This window comes from Narcine bancroftii, chromosome 5 (assembly GCF_036971445.1).
Source record: "Narcine bancroftii isolate sNarBan1 chromosome 5, sNarBan1.hap1, whole genome shotgun sequence".
Lineage (NCBI taxonomy): Eukaryota > Metazoa > Chordata > Chondrichthyes > Torpediniformes > Narcinidae > Narcine > Narcine bancroftii.
In genome coordinates this window covers 13,007,885-13,028,044 of record NC_091473.1, presented here as the reverse complement: position 1 = coordinate 13,028,044, position 20,160 = coordinate 13,007,885, and the positions used below count along the sequence as shown (strand labels likewise).

Sequence of the window (20,160 nt, the reverse complement as noted above, 5' to 3'; positions counted from 1 at the left end):
GCAGATTGGCCTCTCAGGAGCGGGAATGTGAGGGGCCGGGCAATGAGAGAGGAGAACGTGGACCAATAGGCGCGTGAATGAGACCGGTGGCGTGGTGCGGCGTGTTGCCGGTAGATTCGAGGCGCGGTCTCGGCTCAGCGAGGGGATGCAGCGGTTGCGAATGATGCTGGTGGCCGGGAGTGTGGCCACGGCTTTTGTCTTCTTCCTGGTACCGTCCGAGGCGCTTAAAGAAGGAGAGTGTGAAGGTAGGAGTGGAACCTGGACAGTCTGCGCCGCAAGAAAGTTCGGTCTTTGGAGCCAGAAGGTGCCCCGTCAGCCCCGAGGGGCTGCGTTGTCAGGTTCTCAACGTCGGGCACTCCACCCCCTGCCGCCTCTCCATCAGTCCGCTATTGCATCGATGTTCTTAACCGGCACGTCAGGGCCGCCGTCTCCTTTACGTATCTAGGTTCCTCTGTCTATCCCGGAGGGCACCGTTTCCAACAGTGTGTTCCACTGTCTCATCATTGCATCCCTTTTCGTTGAATTTGCTCTGCCTCTTCCAAAGGAAATAAAACCATTCGTGCGGTTTCCTGATTTGGATGCTGGAGGTTAGGGTAGAGACCAAGAGGGGTCCTCCAGAATGAGTTGGATGGGAGGAGCAACTAATTGTATGGAGAAATTTAGTGAAGGAACAGACTGGCAAGAAATCGGGAAGGTAAAACAAGAGATGAGTAGGAATAGGTGAAATTTCTTCCTTGAAGAGAAACATTGGGTGTCCTGTTGTAATGGAGTGATTGAATCGAGTGTGGCAATCTTAATTGTGCTTGCTGAATCTGCATTTTAAATTTAGACAGGGCATTTCGGCCCACGAGTCTGTGCCGCCCAATTTACACCCCGGGTATATTTTAACCGGAGCCCCCAGGGAAAAAAACTCACGCATACATTGGGAGAACGTCCAAACTCCTAACAGACAGCGCGGGATTCGAGTTCCGGTCAGTTAACTTATTCATCGTGGGAAAGAGTTTGAACAATCTTTCTTCCTTAACTATTTTATTTGTCACAGTGGCACTCCAATAAGGGAGGTTGATGCTTAAACTAACAAATGCAGGCAGAGATGTTGGAAGGAGGTTTATGTGTGTGTGTGTGTATATGTATGTAATATTTTCATCTACATTAATTCCCATCAGAATTATAATTGGGGTCTCTTGCAGAAAGAAGCATTGATTTAAAATATTCACAATCATTCCTGGGTGAAAATCTCACGTGGTAGAGAACGTGAAGGAACTAGAGAAATGTCTCCTGTGCAAGCAGCGAAGCTTTAACTTCGGCATCATGTTCAGTGGAGACTTGTGGGCTCAAGGGCATGTTCCATCACTCTGGTTTCTGCCACTGCTCATGCATCTGTCTGCTACGCATTTTAGATGGAGCACAAACATAGGCTGTTTTCTCCCATTGTAATGGAAGAGGGGGCATTTAACAAAAGTGTTTTAACAATCATGCTAAATTGCTTTGCAGCTAATTTACCACTCTTGGTAAATTTGCTTTTTTCAAAGAATGTGAGGTTTTAAGACTTTTTAGTCCCACAAAAATGAAGTTGGAGCTGTTGTCTGTTTTTCCTTTCCTTAGTTACGCTTTTACTAAGAAACTTTCACTAATATTAGATGTGTCTACGTGAAAGTTTCTGACCTAAAATATCAACAGTTCTTTTTCTCCCACTGATGCAGTTTGTCCCACTGAGTTTCTCCAACAGATTATCTTTAGTTCTGGATTCTAGCATCTGTAGTCTCTTGTCTATTTTTAATTCAATGTACTGTAGTTGAACTTAAAAATGTAGACCTAATTAGAACTGTCTCCTAATCTTGAAGCTTTGCATTTCTTTGCGTAGATAAACATTTTCTAAGTGACCACTCCAAAAATCTACGATTTCTTTTAGTGTGTAAGGTCAGTCTGATGGCCCCATTTATGCCAATATGAGCATGATACACTTAAATTTAAAATTTAAAATGTGGAATCATCTAGAAGAGGAAGAGTCGGATGGTTTCAGTTTCACAGTGCCTTTGCTTGATGGGTAAGAGACAGGTGGTGGTGTCGAAGGGTTGTTCATAATATAGGTCTGACCGCAGAGATGGGTATACTAATTGTCATTTTTATTAAGGATCTGGACGAATACATGGGCAGCATAATTGTGGGTGATATAAAAATGGGTAGTCTAGTGAACAATGAGAAAAGCTAACTAAAGGCACTTTCAAGCAGGGAAAACACCTGTCTATATAGGTGGAGGTTCTTCGCCCTTGTGCCTAAAGATGTACCTCTCTGGATGCACCGTGGCTGGCTCTGAAGTGCCAATTCCAACCCTTCTCAGGGAAGGATAATCGGCGGATCGCTGCGTTCTGCCGCCTGACCTGAGTGTACACCTGCTGCATGCGGCTGGTTAGTGGCGGGCTGATGACGCCATCAGCCTGCAACCCATCTCCCCATTTGCCCCTCTCCCTCCATGACCCCCTCAAGGCAGAGATGGCGGGGGGGGGGAACGACGTTGGGAGCCATTAGGGCGGCCAGTGTGGGTTGTGACAGCCTTATCATGTCGCTTTGCCCTTCGGGGTCGCTCTCTGTGGCTCAAAACACGGCAGAGAAATGTCCATCTCCGCTACCCATAAACCCCCACACAGCTGGAACTGTTTTGGGAAACAGTGGCCATTGCTCTGCCACATATTTATGACAGGTGGCGCTACGGCACCAGTCCCTCCACCTCCATCGGCTCCAGACGGTGCTACGAGGCACCTCTTGACATGAATGTAATGCTGGAGCAACCTTTTAGGGCTGCTTTCTGAAAGGTAAGTTTATTAAGTTTTTGATCAGCTCGTAGCTGTCCTCCATGTGGAGGCCTGACATGAAATGGCCTTAAGATTGCAACAGGATCCTAATTGGCTGAGGAATGGCAGATGGAGCCTTATGCAAATGTGAGACTTTGGCTAAGGTCAAAGCAGGGCAGGACCTGGATAATAAACAGTACAGAAACCTAGAGGTACAGGTATGTAGTTCCATGAAAATGGGAACTTTGGTTGACAGGGCATTTGGCACACATGCCTTCATTGGCACAAAACATCAGTAAGGCCATCATTGGAATGTTGTGTGCAGTTTTGATCACCGACTATAACAAGGATGTTATTAAACTGGAAAGTGTGCAAAAAAAGTTTAGAGGGTGTTACTGAGACTGAAGGGCTTTTGTTGTTTAAACTTTCCTCCCTGGAACATAAGAGGCTGAGGAGTGACATCAGAGGTATGCAAAATCATGAGTTGCATAGATAAGGTCGAGAGGGCTTTCTTGCAGGGTGGAGTCTAAAACAAGACCACATAGGTTTACAGTGAGAGGTGAAACATTTAAAAATAACTTGAGGAGCAACTTTTTCCACACAACAGGTAGTGTCTATATTGGAGTGAAACATGAAAGTCTACACACGCTGTGATTGTAGTAAAAACACAGAAATACTGGAGGAACTCAGCAGGTCACTCTAGGCTCTTTCAAATTGTCATGTAAAATGGGGTTAACTGGGCATTTTGCTTGGTTTTTTTTGCAGACTAACTCAATGCTTTACTAATTACATACTACAGGCATTACTACAAAGCGTTCAGTAAAAATCAGTTCCCCACATTGTCGTGTACACATAATGGTGCCATATCCAACATCTTTCTTCAAGTGGGTAGCTGGATCAATGACATTTTCAGAAGAATAAGGGAAAAAAAATGTACAACCGAACGCGAACAGGTATCTGCTTCTCTATAGAGCAAGCAGCCGATTCTGGTGTGCCACATTGCAAATTCCTACAATCACGGCCACAATGCCCTGTATGGGACATAAAACGTAGGCGCAGACTTGGGTAATTTGGCCTGAGTTTGCTGCACCATTTGATCATGAGCTAATCAATATTCCCATTCAGCCCCACTACCTGGGGTTCTCATAACCTTTGATAGCCTGGCTAATCAAGAAATAAAACTCTGCCTTAAATACACTCAATGGCTTGAACGCCACAACTGCCTGTGGCAAAAAAAAATCCAGATTTACTAGCCTCTGGGAAAAGAAATTCCTCTGCACCTCAGTTCTAAGGATGTCTTTCAATCTTTTATATATTTTAGGAAAAGATTTATTTTTATGTGGGCTTTAGGTTTTGTCAAGATGTTGAAACATGATCAAAAGTTTTTAAATTGAGGAGGTAAACTACTCACATTATTTACCTTTTCATTTAATTTAAATAACTACATTACACAATTAGAATTTCCCTTGCACCTTACAGAAAATCTAGTATTTTTAGAGATACAGTATTTACTTGTAAATAGGGATTGCACATGCTGGAATTTTTTTTTAGTCTGCTGGAGGATCTCTGGATCAAGCACAAGAAGCATTAAGGGGGGGGGGGGAATAGCCAATGCTTTAATGTGGAATTCTTCAATAAGACAACGTTCCAGCCAGAAACATTAATTATTATTTTTCACCCACTGATGCTGCTAGGTTCCTCCAGCAGATTGCTTTTCACTTTTTAATTTTTTTTTTATTTTTCACACTATGAACCATATTAATCAAAATACACACAAACATTTCCCTCTTGAATATACAGTGTAATTTTCTCCCCTTTCCCCCTCCCTTCCCTCCCTCCTTCCCACCCCCCCCTCCAAACCCATTAAATGTTCAACAGATAAAATACAATTAACCCATTAAACAATGTCATCACACAATGAAAATAAACATTGTTTACACACTGGGTCACTTCATTTCGTCGTCTTCTCATTCTATCATTTTAGGGGGTGGAGATCCGCGGTAGGCCCTCTCTGTTGTGTTCCATGTACGGTTCCCAAATTTGTTCAAATAACGTGACTTTATTTTTTAAATTGTATGTTATTTTTTCCAATGGAATACATTTATTCATTTCTATATACCATTGCTGTACTCTCAGGCTCTCTTCTGATTTCCAAGATTAACATACAATTTTTTCCTATAGCTAAGGCTATCATAATAAATCTTTTTTGCACTTCATCCAGTTTGAGGCCTAATTTTTTTTTTTGAAGACTTTATTTAAAATTTTATAACATGAATACAGTAGAGAATTACATTTAAAGAAAAATTTTAAAAAAATTAAAATGGTATGATTACAATATTACATCAGAAAACTACACAAAATAACCCCCCCCCCCGTTAATTGTAATGCAATATTAGTAATCTAACTTAAAATTAGTCCAGCCCTCTCCCCCCCCCCAAAATAAAGAGTGAAGAGTTAATAAAATTAACAATATTATATATGGAAAAAAACCCACTTACAAAAAAAGAGATAAAACTTAACCTAAAAAAAATTTCTAACAACAAAAAAAATTTTTTATCAATACTAAAATATCACGCTTAAACATATATTTAAATCAAACTTAAATGCATATAATTAGCAAACGGAGTCCACTTTAACTTATAAAAAGACATCTTATCCTGAATTGAAAAAGATATCGTTTCCATAGTCAAACAAAATTTCATCTCCAAATGCCACTTTATCTAAAGTTAATATATTTTTATCTTTCCAAGTAAGTGCTATACATTTCTTAGCCACAACTAAAGCTAAATAGATTGTAAGGTAAAACATCATGAGATGGGAATGTGTAAGGAGTTACCCTGCCCTGTACAGGGCTGTAACAAGATGTAAATGCATCCTTGTACTTACAAGATAAGAGAGACATTGATGGATTGAGAGGCAGGAAGCTAGCAGGGAAAGGATAGCAACAGTTTTAGTCATTGGACAAGTAATGATATGATGATGTTCTAAGCACATATCCAAGGGTATAAAAAATCACCATTTTGCTGATAACGGCAGAATGCATTCTCCGACTAACTTTGTTAGTCGCAAGTGTTACAATCCGGTAATAAAGAACAAAGAACCCTGATTTCGACTCAGCCTGGTGTTTGTCTCACTCATTCATGAACAAAGCAGACCTAACATAGATAAAGGAAATCTGATAATCCTCTAAACCTAAATCAATTAATGATTGCATGTTCCCTAATAAAAATATATCGGGATCTAATACAAGATGGATATTATATAAACTGTTAAAAATAGATTGTGTGGTTACTGGTGTTTATGTGGAACAAGCTGCCAGTGAGAAGGGTTCGAGAAGGTACAATTAAGGCATTTAAAAACTACATGAAGAGGGAAGGGTTAGTGCAGTGGTTTTCAAACGGCCCCCTAAACTCTCATTCCACCATAAGCAATCCCTATGCCATAAGTGCTCTGTGATTAGTAAGGGATTCCTTAAGGTGGTATATGGGTAGAAAGAAAAAGTTTGAAAACCACTGTTTTAATTATACCTAATTGACTCATTATGTGCACGGTTTCATAACTCCAAAGGAAATGGGCTATGACAATTTTTCTCAAACAAAATATTTCAGTAACAAGTGGGTATACAGCAGTAGTTCTCAACCTTCCCTTCCTACTTGCATACCACCTTAAGCAATCCCCATGCCATTGGAGCTCTGTGATTAGTAAGGGATTGCTTGAGGTGGAATGTGTTTAGGGGGGGCAGTTTGAAAACCACTGGGTTTGAGGAATATGAGATGTGACCAGTGGATTAAGTTCAAATAAGCAGCTTGCTTGGCTTAGATGAGCTGGGCTGAAGGACCTATTACAATGACTTGTAATAGTCCTGACTTGAAGGACAACAGCAACCTCTATTCATTGAGTCAATGGATGAAAAATAATCTCAGGGCTGTCCTTACTGATGTTTTGTGCAGCTGTAACATGACATCCCAACTCCTGCCCTCAATGCCCTGACTTAATTATGCAATGATTGCTTTATATTTTTGTGCTTCCACTCTGCATCAGTAACAAGAGCTTAACCAGGTCTCAATTTGTGTAGGTTATTAGATGCAGGTGGATTCTTATCACAAGATTTCTGGCATTACCAAGGGACAGTGATTACACTGCAGATCCAGAAAGCTAGTTGTAGGATTTTTCTTTTCTTTGGCTTGGCTTCGCGGACGAAGATTTATGGAGGGGGTAAAAAGTCCACGTCAGCTGCAGGCTCGTTTGTGGCTGACCAGTCCGATGCGGGACAGGCAGACACGATTGCAGCGGTTGCAAGGGAAAATTGGTTGGTTGGGGTTGGGTGTTGGGTTTTTCCTCCTTTGCCTTTTGTCAGTGAGGTGGGCTCTGCGGTCTTCTTCAAAGGAGGCTGCTGCCCGCCAAACTGTGAGGCGCCAAGATGCACGGTTTGAGGCGTTATCAGCCCACTGGCGGTGGTCAATGTGGCAGGCACCAAGAGATTTCTTTAGGCAGTCCTTGTACCTTTTCTTTGGTGCACCTCTGTCACGGTGGCCAGTGGAGAGCTCGCCATATAATACGATCTTGGGAAGGCGATGGTCCTCCATTCTGGAGACGTGACCCATCCAGCACAGCTGGATCTTCAGCAGCGTGGACTCGATGCTGTCGACCTCTGCCATCTCGAGTACCTCGACGTTAGGGGTGTGAGCGCTCCAATGGATGTTGAGGATTTACAGGAATGGTTAAGGCCTAGAAAGAAGCCATTCAGCATGTAAAGTTAGTCCTGCTTCCCTTCCCTTGTCCATAGTAATGCAAATTAATTCCTTCCAGATACTTAGACCCCCTTGAACTGTTGACTTGATCTGTCTCCAGTGCTCTGCTTGGTGTTGCATTCAGGCCCCAAACACTTGCTGTATGTTGTCAATTTTGATAATTTACCAACTGCTTGATTCTCTGTCACTAGTTATTGACCCATCTGTCACTGGGAATAGCTTTTATCTATACATCTATTTAATGCCCTCATGTCCTCCTTTGTTTCATTGTGAATATAGATTCTCCAGTGTATTCATGTATCTAAGTTTCCTCACTGGAATGATTTGGTAAATTTTTCACCATCTCCAAACAATACACATCCTCCGTAAATTGTGCACACAGCTAGGTGCATTGCTCTAAAGCAATTTTATAGCAGTTGTTGATGGCTTCCTTGACCTTGTGCTCTCTGCTTTAGGCCTATTTTTAAAACCTGGAGTTTTCATTTTAATCAAAGCAAACTACATTGAGGGACAGGATAGCTGGCGTACATTGGAGAAACTACATTAAAGATGAACAAATAACAAGGGATTTTAAGAAATATTACATGGCAAAAAATAGTCAAACCACAAATCAAAGATGTTTTTTAAAAAAAAATGTAAGGTTGCCAGAGATTTGGGAGAGTGTTTGAATTTGGCTAATGATGACTAAAATTGATAAAGCAATAACAAGTAAACTGTCAAGAAACAAAAAGTGACAAAGATAAGTGAGAGCAAACATGTCCCTTTTGCATGCAGTGATAAAAGATTTTGATGATGTGGCAGAGAAATTTAGCATGCAATGTTTGTCTCCACAAAAGAAAGCTCCTAGAAATAATGGGAAGCTGTGGGTCAGTATACAAAAGGAAATAAATCTAATATTAATAAATATTTAATAGAGGTGTTATGCCTAACCCAAAATCTGATTAACTCCTACAGGCAGAGGTTTGAAAATGAGTACCCATTAGCTCCCCTTTGACTCTTTTTACCAATTATGTATATATGAATGAGGAAACTGGTTTGGTAGGTCTCAAAGGCAAGGACTGTGAACACAGTTTTGGTAGGGAAGGATTTTATTTACAGAAGGCAAGTGCGGGAAATGGTAGCAGCTGTGGGAAAGAAATAATGGACAATTAATAACAAATGTGGGGAAAATAGCTTGGTTACAAAATACACACTTGCACTCCCTTTCACACACACCTGGTACATACAACGATTGAGGAAAAATCACTATGATCCCACACCACCCCTTGGCTCTATACTACAAGGGACACTAATTAAATGCTCCCAATCCTTCTAACAGTATACATCTTACCAAGTTTCTCCAGCACCCTTCCACATTTCTAGGTCTGGAATGAAGCAGGATAGTCCCAAGCTGGCAAAGAGAGAGAGAGAGAGAGAGAGAACAAAGAAAACATGGCACCTCTATAGTGCTGGAGGTTCCATCCCAGCTTGTTAGCAGGGACCAATGGCTTGGTGCCTGGAGGGTTAATCCAATTACAACAGCCAGTGGTCCAAGGCCAAGTACAGGCAGGCTGGAGAGTCCAGTCCAGGTAGTTTACATTGGAATAACAACAAGGTGTGGACTAATGGGCAGGGTGGAACCAAACCTTGATTGGCAGCTGGTGTGTCCTCTGACTAAGTAGGAGGCAGTGCTGTTACATGACAGCCACAACCCTTCCCAATACAGTACACCAATCGATAACTTAAAGGAAGCAAATCACCTGTTGTTGGAACGTGGAAGGAATTTGAAGGACTCACTGGAAATGTGCATGGTCACAGATTGTGACCATGAATGCAATGGTCCCAACATCAGGACCAAACCTGCTCCTTAGAGCTGCAAGAAGCAGTGTGAACTGCTGCTGCTCTACTGCCAACTTGACCCACCCCCCCCAGAACATTTCAAGTAAATTTCAAATACAGATTTATTGTCAGAGTACGTATATGACATCACAGTACAACCCTGAGATTCTCTTCTCCTGTAGGCAGGGCAGAATCGCCAATTTTGGTAGTGTAAAAATAAACTGTACAGTGTCTGTGTAAGCAAGTAAACAGACAAAGAACTGTAAAACAGATAACAAATGTAAACAAACTGCAATACAGAGAGAACAAAAAGAAAATCAATAAAGTGCACAAGTAAGAATCCTTAAATGAGTCTGAGAGTTTGTCGTTAAGTCTGATGGTGGAGGGGTAGCAGCTGTTCCTGAACTTGGTGGTGTGAATTTTGAGGCCCTTATACCTCTTCCTGGTGGCAGCAGTGCAAACAGTGTGTGTGCTGGGTGGTGAGGGTCTTTGATTGCTGCTATTCTCTGTAGATGTATTCAATAGTGAAGAGGGGCTTACCTGTGATGTCCTGGGCTGTACCTAGGAGTGCTTTATGCTCAGGGGTATTGGTGTCCCCATACCAGACTGATGCAGCTGGTCAGCACACTTCCACCACACCTCTAGAAATTTGCCAGGGTTTCTGGTGTCATACCAAACCTCCACAAACTCCTGAAGAAGTAGAGGTGCTGATGTGCTTTCTTCACTATTCCATTGGTATATTGGGTCCAGGAAAGATCCTCCAAGATAGTAACTCACAAGAATTAAAATTTGCTCACCCTCTCCACCTCTGCTACCCTAATGATCATTGGATTGTATGACTTGGGTTCGGTGACATTGAGTGCAAAGTGGTTATTGGTGCAACATTCATCCAAGTTTTCAATCTCCCTCCTGTACTCGTCGCCTCTCTTTATACAACCTAATGTCGTGGTATCGTCGGAAATTTGTAGATGGTTTAATTGTTGTACTAAACCACACAGTTGTAAGTATAAAATGAGTGAAGCATGGGGCTAATTACACAGCCCTGGTGCTCTGGGTACTGATGGAAATTGTGGAGTTCTTAGTCTTCATTGATTGAGGTCCAGGGTGAGGAAATCCATGATCCAATTACACAGTGGGATGTTAACATTTGACATGTCTTTAACAAATTAATGCTTGTCCAAGTGACTACTGAATCTGTTCTTGATTATTAATAGAACTTTTCACACCATTATTGATAAACTGTCTAACGTATAATTACCAGGTCGACCTCTAACTTTTTGAGCAAGTACAAAGGCTTTGATAGCACTGGCCTTGTAAACCAGGGGTTGAGAGTTCATTCCTTGCTGGGGCCTCATTTCTGTGAGGGACATTGGACAAAGTGGTGACTCTGTCTTTATGGTTTGCAAAGTTAAATAATGAAACCTTTACATCCTTAGACACCATCAGCTTTAGATTGTTGAAAGATTATGCCCACGGCCTCTGCAGTTTCTACCTTCCCCTCAGCAATCTGGTTGCATCCATCTGCGTGTTCACTTTGTACTGCTGGCTATTCTTGGACTTCCTTTCTGTCCATTATTTTTGCTACCCAGAATCTCAACCAAATTATCCTTTAGGACTCACAGCATCAATATCTTGGTGAAAGCTGGTGTAAAATAATTTAGTGGCTCAGAATCTATAAGAGTGTGTGTGCTATCCTATTTCTATGTTCTTGCTTGGCATCAGGAATTATTTTTTGAGCTCCTAGTTCATTTTCCTAACTCCTTAAAATCGGTCAGTAGGATCTCTGCCTTTTTCTCAGCTAGTGTTGTTGATCTATGGCTGATGTTTTCCTCACCTCCAGGAATTTTGCAGGCATTGTGATATTTTTAAACGTTGGCACAGGAAGGCATCAGACCAACAGAGGATAATCACCTCTGCACCACAAATCTTTCCGTTTGTAGAATTCCCTGCAACTATTGTTTGCATGATCCTTCTCCCTCCCTGGATAACTGAGCCACTTATGCGGTGGTTTTGCTCTATTCAAGACAAACTTCAGTGATGTCGGCTGCTGCTTGAGCTTCTCTAACTGATGGCAGAGGTTGGTGAGCCAGAGACAAGACCATAGCATTACAAGCAATTCACCTATACAGGGAGGGAGAAGAGTGAGACAAGAACATAGAGTGCAATCCATTGACTTGAGGAATACATCCATGCCTCTCTTAGATTAACTAACAGATGCCAATATTACTGTTAAATTACTTACTGTTTTACTTGTATTAAATTGTTTTTACTTCTCTGAGCAGCATAAAAGCCTGTTCTTGTTTTGAATTGAGCCAAATATTCAAAGATTTTGTTTGTCTTGCAGTGTGTACAACATTCTTGGACAGGTTTTATAAATCGCTAGTTGAGCAAGATGCAAAATTCACTCCCTCTGAGATAGAGGATAAACTAATCCAGGCCTGCAAGGATGTCAAGGGCAAGGAAAACAGATTTGTAAGTGATTTCTAACCAATATTTCCAGTGACGTATGATGTAGCATCATGGGTTATTGAATTGTATGGAGAAACCTAGTCTTCCGAAAGCAAAGGAGGCTGATAGGAAAGTTGAGGTTTATAAAATCATGAGGGAAATTGATATGGTAGTCTTTCTCCCTCCCCATCTCCCCCCCGCCCCCCCCCCCCAAGAGTAGAGGAATCTAAAAGAGGAGGGCATTTAGAACTGGCCTGATGGTGCTGCCTTCACACAGAGTGAGAAAATGGAACAAGCTGCTCGAGATAGTGGCGAGAGAACAACAATGATCTAAAGATGTTTTGGCAAGTAGAGGTTCATATAAATGGGATTATTTTGGTTTCCAAGGACAAGTTGGGCCAAAGGGCCTGTTTCCATACTGTAAAACTACTTAAAAATGGGAAATATTTAACTTGAATATAACTAAATGCACCACCTGTGTTATTTTAGCAGTGGTACCAAGATTTTATTAACTGCTACATTTTAGACCATTATTCATGACCTCATTACATATAGAAGTGTTTTAAGTTTTGGATAGTTCTTTGGGTTTATTTAGAAGTAATTGTGTGAGGTCCATTCCCCAGCAACTTCATAAGAAATGACGTTTGAAGTAATTTGGAGAATTGTGCGTTATGTATAATTTTATTTTCAGTGCTATTACATTGGAGCAACAAGTGACGCAGCCACCAGAATGGTCAAAGAAGTTTCCAAACCAATGAGCAATCATGTGCCAATCAGTAAAATATGTGAAAAACTGAAGAAATCAGATCACCAAATCTGTGATCTGAAATATGGTAAGACCTGGTGTAGGGGCAGGGGTGTGGCACTTAGGATTTGTGTTATGGAAGCAATGTGTACATCAGTGTTCTCTCAAGAATAAAAGATTGTGGGATAATTTCATTTAAGTGCTTGAAAATAATTCTGGATACAAGGTGAATATTTTCCTTTGCAAAACTAGAACAAGTGAGCAGTTCATGGATAATGTTAGGAAGAAGGGTTCAATGCTTTTAAAATTCTCTCTGCCCAGACAGCTTGGATGCTATGATAACTGAGGCTTTAAAGAGAGAGACTGTCTGGGATGGGGAGCTAGGATGTGATGGGGTACAAATTCAATTCCTGGTAATTGTATTTTCTAGTGGCTGGTGTTTTCCTCCCACATCTCAAAGATGTGCTGTTAGGTCAATTGCTATAATTTGTTCCTGGTGTATATTGGAGGCAAGAAAATTTGGGGGGATAGTGTTCTTTGATGTGTGAGCAAATGGGTTGCAAGGAAAGTGAAGTTGGGTTTGATCTTTGCAGGTACAATTAGTGAGCAATAATTGTGTTGTTTGGCATCTGAATTTTGTACTTTTAAATTTGGATAAATGTGAATTAAATAGGCCAGAATACAAATCCTGCCTCAAGGTTTTAAAAATTGGTTAGTGATTTTAGTTGAGTCCTACAGCATGGAATCAAGCCCTTTGGCCCAAATTGCCCAAACTGACCACAATGTCCCACCTGCCATCCAATTTTTTTTTTCTTAAACATTGCAATAACACCTACCTCAAACACTTCCTCTCTAACAGCCCATTTATTAATACCTCATATTTCAATTAAATCTCTTTCCCCACACACCCCCCCACCCCCCCACCAAAAACCTTAAACTTGTGTCCTCTGGTTGCCAATTCCCTACTCTGGACAAAAGACATTGTTCACTCGATCATGATTTTGTACACCTCTGAGATCACCACTCATCCTCCTGTGCTCCAAAGAACAAAGCCCTAACCTGCTCAACCTCTCCCAATAGCTTAGGCTCTGCCAGGTCCTACCAATCTTCTCTGTACCCTCTTCACCTTGATAACATCTTTTAGCCAGCATCAGAAATTAGCAATGTTTCATGTTGGAACCCTTTTTTAAACTCCATGCAGCTTGTTTCTTGCATTATAATTCAAGAGTTGTTACACCTTGTGAAATGGACTTGGTTCCATAAAATGTAGGAGCAGAATTGGGCTATTCAGCTCAAGTCTGTTCTGCCATTTCAAATTATGGTTGATGTATTTTTCCTCTCAAGCCCATTCTCCTGCCTTCTTCCTAAAACTTTCGACATTCTCTTTAGCACTATGGTTCAGATGTTGGTAGAACTAAGTATTGTCTAAACTACTCCTATAATATAGGAAAAGTCTTGGTTTTGACAGATTGATGTCAGGGTGCATCTGGAATCAGTAAGCAAGTCTACAAATGTTAGGTGCACCCAAATGTCTACTCAGATGAAGTTACCTTTGGAAAATGGACTGACCATATACCTATCTTTCCCCTCTGCCATACCAAATGGTAGATAAGCAGGTGGATCTGAGCACGGTGGATCTGAAGAAGCTACGGGTCAAGGAATTGAAGAAGATCTTGGACGAGTGGGGCGAGTCTTGTAAAGGTTGTGCAGAAAAATCGGACTTCATCCAGAAAATAACTGACCTGATGCCGAAGTACGCCCCCCAAGCAGCTAGATCCCGGAGTGAGCTCTAGTGAAGCCCTTGCCTCATCTCATAATTGTACATTTTCCATTGGTTTTTCACTTTTTGTATTTATTAATAAAAAAGGGACTTTAATGTCACGGTTTGTTTATAAAATACTGATTTTTTTTTTGAGGGAGAGATGGTGTTTGTAGAGTTTGAATTTTTTTTGGGGGGGAAGGAGGAAGAGAGTTCATGATTAAGGAAATGTGGAAGTACATAAAAGTTGTCCAAAATTTGATGTTCACTGAATATTTTAATGAAAGGCTGTACCAACAGATGTCCAAGAGCAATGTTTTTTTTTGGCATTATTAACACTGTAGTTCTCTTCTTGTTTCTTTGTTTCACACCAGTTCATATTGGTGGATTGGTCATACGCTTGGGAAGAACTTTGTGTTAAACAGTTCTGAAGAAGTCTTGAACTCTTTCTCATTGTGAGCCCTATACTTGACTACTTCAATGCTCTTGTTCAGAATTTTCCTTTGACAATGATTTGCACAGCCCAGAAATGTTTGATCTCTTCTCTGTAGGGTGAAGGAGGGTCTGGGAATTAATCCCAGATTCGTAATGAGAAAAATCAGCAAGGAAATGCAGCCGCAATTTCCAGTTCCTACTGGAAAATAAAGGTGGCCTCATCTTTCTCCTTTCACCCAATCACTTGTAGAGACTATGAAGTTTGTATATTGTGGCCAGAGTACCAAGTATTTTTAGATTTCAAGGAACTGGGATTCTGTGTCCCAGACCAGTAGAGAAGGCAGGGAAAAAGCATTTACAAGGCAAAAGCTTGCTTGTATGGAAACTGGTTGGTGCTGAAATGGGGTACTATTTCCTTGCCTGGCAGGGGTGTTTCTCACTGACTAATTTTACTCTGCCCCTCAAAGTTGCCTATAAATGCTATTTTTTGTTGTTGAGAACATTTTTTTTCTTGGATCATTAAATGTTTTTAAATGTGTAACAATGCATTTAATATTTTCTATCAAGTATGATTCTTTTCCTCTGTGTGCACCCCTTTCCCCATCCACCATTCTTCTAATAATATTTCATTGTTCAAATCTCATAAATTATTTTTATAAAAATAAGCACGCTATGTACCTGTGCTGTCAAGCACCTTTACTGTGCCACCCTCCAATTCTTTTTGCCCTCCTTTTCTGGGAAGAACTCTGCAGCTGATTGTTGAGTCTTAAAGGAAGCCCCCAAGTCACAGGAAGAACATACAAGTTCCACACAGGGTCAGCATTAAATCTGTGAAGCTTTGAGGTTGCTATGCTAACTGCTGCAACATTGTTAAAACTGTCTTCACAGATTATTTAGGTGAAATGGGATAGAATTTTATTTTAGCTGTATTTGCCTGCAATAAATATAAAATTTGTTCACTGTTTTGTACATGTCACAAATGTTTGTATTATTGATGATACTACAGAAATTGCTTTTTTGCATATTTATGCAAACAATTGGCCACACATCAACATCCCTTCTAACTGGCTATTTTCTCTGATGCCTTTCTGCCCTTTTGCCCTATTCATGCTGATAATTTGAGATTATCTGTCCTATCTTAGTGTTGCTCCATACTCATTTGTTTGTTGTCTCCTGATTGAACACACAATTCTATAATTGTGTGCCATCCAATATTGGCACTCCTTCCATGATCTCCTTATTTGCCATTCTTACAATCTATTCTTGATTAGATTTTAATTTGGAAGCTTGATGGATCTTCATTTGCTATCTCATCCCAAGTAGATGAGCAGTGGGAATAAAATGTTGAGAATTGAGGTTAATGGCAGGGCTAATCATGACTATAACTAGCCACTTTCGTTTTCCATTGCATTTGGACTTGTTTGATGCTGTATTAGCCAAAGATTAAAAGAAATGAATGAAGACCTCTTCCTTGCTTGTGATGAGAGGGATTAATTCAGATGAAAGCAGTGGGTATTTTGTGAAGCATAAAACAAGTTTGAATCCAGCCTCTTGATAATATGAAAGTACTGAAGATGTGATTTTTTTTATCACCTAAGCAGCTCAGCCATTCTTGAATATGCTGTAGCACTCAAGAACAAATTTCTTTGAATTGTAGTCATTTGCAATACAAGAAATGCAGAAAACATGATAACAATCGAAACACTCTATCAGTTCTTAGACCTTTTGCTGGTCCTCTAGGAAGCTTCTTTTGTATTCAGCCTTAATATTAACACTGGCATTTCATGAAACTGGTAAATCTGAACCTACATCACTGGACAAGAATGTGTCCTGAAAACTTGACTGGTGCTCAACTTTGTGACCCTCAGAAAAATTAGTGCTACTGAACAACTAATGCTATGAAGCCACAAATGGAGACCCCTGTCATTGTTTACTTCTATAGAACATTCATGATTCAAGTAGATGTTTGGTGTGTAAATTTGCATTTCTAGTGTAACAAGTACCAAGATGTCCTATACTCTTCATTCAAGGAAATAATAGCAGATAATTTTGTAGAATATGGACTGGATTTTGTCAGTATTGAGCACCATAATATGGGCACATCTATTTTAGTATCCTTAAACTGGATTGTTAATGCTAAGATAGACCATATAAATTAAATCCCTTTACATGTGAGTAAAGTCATGCTGTGCTTTTTAACAAGACAAAGATAACACATTTAATGACTTGTTCATTTTAAACTAATATTGCCCAGTAACAGGAAATTGTACCTGTTAAAACAAGAGAAATGTTTTTAAGAATGAAAAAAAGCACAAATTGGATGGCTGCTCCTTTCCCAATATAAATCTGCTAGGTCAGAGCAGCAGTCCACTCCTGCGATCCTACCAGACCCATCATGCAAATCTTGTCAGATACAAAGATAAATATTTATCTATATATTTGCTTTCTGTACTTGGGGTAATTTAATGTATACTATCGGAGTCAGAACATATTAACCAGTTTTGACAAGCAAACATTTTTGTGCATTTGTACATTAGCTTGACACACTTTCCAATCTTCATACCCAACCAGCTCCATCACAATAATTTAGAAACCAGGCAGACAGCCTTGTTATCACATTCCCTACAGACAATATTACAGTGCAATACAGGCCCAATCTTTGTAAACCTACTCAACAACAATCTAATCCTTACCTCACACCCATAACCCTCTTTTTCTTTCACAATGTATTTTAAATGTCCCTAATGTACCAGCTTCTACCACCACTCTCAGCAATTGATTCCAGGCACCCACCACTGAGGGGGAAAACAATTTCTCCATTCACCTTAAAGAGATGTACACTGTTATTGGCCATTGCTGCCCCTAGCTTGGTCAATCATTCTCATAAAATATGTTCTCCAATCCAGGCAACAGCCTGGTAAAACTCTACTCCCTTTCTAAAAGCTTATATATCCTTCCTGGAATAAGGTGATCAGAACTGAACACAATACTCCATGTATGGTCTAACCAGAATTTTATCAAGCTTTCAGGTCACTGCTTTTCTAAACTAGTGACATGAATTTCCACCATGTGCAAATCCAACATTTCACCCCATAATTCTTAGCACTACCATATATCAGTACTACAGCACCTAATAGTTTGAATACACCTGAGATTGTCTGATCTCAGAAGCTAAGCAGGCTCAGAACTGATGAGTAGTACTTGGAGGGGAGACTGCCTTGAAACACCAGGCTGTACAAAGTGGCAACTCTGTCTGCCTTCTGTATGTTACATTCTAAATGTAGTATTACATGACAATAATGGAACCTTTACCTTTTTTACTAGTGCAAAATTAACAGATAATGCATATAAAAGATAGATAAATATTTATCTTTAAAATTTATAAGAGATGGATCTGACAAAATTTGTTTGATGGCAGCTGAGTCCGATAGGATATCAGGAGTGGTCTGCTGTCCGGATCTGGCAGATTTAGGTTGGGATGGGGCAACGATACCCACAACACTTCTATAGCCCAGGACACCTACCACAATACCATATCAAAGATGAGATTCTATAGCATATGACTCCAAATCCATAAATAAGAGTCCAAGACCACATCCATATATAACCATACTGGTCATATCTACAAAACATATGTGCCCTGATCTTTCAAGAATACATGGGATAACAAATCCAGGCATGAATGCATTTAATGTCTATAAATCATTAATTTACAAATACAAGGCATGCCCTGTTTAATGCAGTTAATGCATTCCAAGCAAGTTCAGTGCTGTGGAAAACTGCATTGTTCAAAGCATTATTACAATGGACTTTAATGAAATGCATTCCAATGCTACAAAGGGATATAAAAGCAATCTTTGTAAGTGAACACAGTTTATATAAGAAAATATTTGTCTAATGTAGATTGCACTTTTTTAGTCTTTTTTTTCATCATGTCTTTAAATAGTATTTTGCAATTCTTGCTGAACTCTAATGCTGTTCTCAATGTTTGGTTCAACATCCTTAAGGTAATACCAAGCATTGCTGGTTTTCCAATATAAGTTGATAATTCCTCTAAGGTGAATTCTTTCATTGGCACTTCATTAACATCTTCATCTAAACATTATCGAGCCATTTCATGAGAGATTCATGATCAAGTTCACTTCATTGTCAAATCCCAGATCTTTTCCAATCTCCACAATTGGGGTTTTTAGACTGGACTGCAAGCAATGTAATGACACAATCAACATAACTTGCCATTACATAAAGGAAAGTGCAGGAATTCCTCCCTACTACTTTTTGGGAGAAGCCTGCAGTCTAAATCACACCGCAAAACTTTCCTCATGAAACTGATGTCCAGCTGATGACTCAGGCCACGTTCGCATAAAAGCACCAGGAACTTAAGGTGTGCAGTGTAAATGACCACAAGGTGAGTAATTAATTTGTTAAAATTTTCAGATATTTCCAACATTGCTGTCTAAAAAACACGTCTTTTTATATATTTTTTTATTTTTCACACTATGAACAATATCAACCAAAATATGTACAAAAGTTTATTAAATTTACACAGTGGTCTTTTCTCCCCTTTCCCTCCCTCCCTTCTACCTACCCCCTCCAAAATTCATAAATATTCAACATATACAATACAATAAAACCATAAAACTATTTTCTCACAAAGGAAAATAAGAAAAATGCATCATCTATTTATTACACACTGAATCTAGTCGTTTTGTCTTATCATTTTCATCCTAGTTTTAGGGGATGGAGGTTGTAGGCAAGCTCTCTCTGTGTTCCATGTATGGTTCCCAAATTTGTTCAAACATTGTGACTTTATTTTTTCCAATGGAATACATTTATTCATTTCCATGTACCATTGCTGTATACTCATGTTCACTTCCATCTTCCAAGTTGACATTATACATTTTTTTGCTATCGCTAAGGCTATCATAATGAATTTGTTTTTGCACTTTATCCAATTTGAGGCCAAATTCTCTACTTCTTATGTTACTTAAAAGAACTATCTCTGGTTTTTTTGGTATGTTATTTTGTGTAATTTTATTTAGTATCTGATTTAATTCTTCCCAAAATGTATTTACTTTTGTACATTCCCAAGTTGCACGTAATGTTACCATTTCCTTCTTACAGCGAAAACATCTATCCAATAATGTTGAATCCCATTTTTTTAATTTTTGAGGAGTAATTATACTGTATCATGCATAACCTTGTGTTTATTGTATTCTTCATAGTTCCAGAATGTAAATTTTCCCATACTTCATTTTTTATCTTTATGTTTAGATCCTTTTCCCACTTCTGCTTAGGTTTATATTTATTTCATTTTCATTATCTTGCAGCTTAATGTACATGTTGGTTATAAATCTTTTAATTATCATTATTCACTTATTCAAAGCTGCTTCCTTCAGGTAATCTCAAGCT

The 20,160-nt window shown here is 39.7% G+C and overlaps 1 protein-coding gene across 1 annotated transcript; it reads left to right on the top strand.

Moving 5' to 3' along the window:
* Window positions 1-66: 66 nt before the first annotated feature.
* Window positions 67-14,435, top strand: manf (mesencephalic astrocyte-derived neurotrophic factor). Its single transcript, XM_069936823.1, has 4 exons — window positions 67-245; window positions 11,706-11,833; window positions 12,501-12,642; window positions 14,163-14,435. Exons 1-4 carry the CDS (start codon window positions 146-148, stop codon window positions 14,345-14,347), a joined length of 555 nt encoding a protein of 184 aa, XP_069792924.1. The 5' UTR covers window positions 67-145; the 3' UTR covers window positions 14,348-14,435.
* Window positions 14,436-20,160: the final 5,725 nt, after the last annotated feature.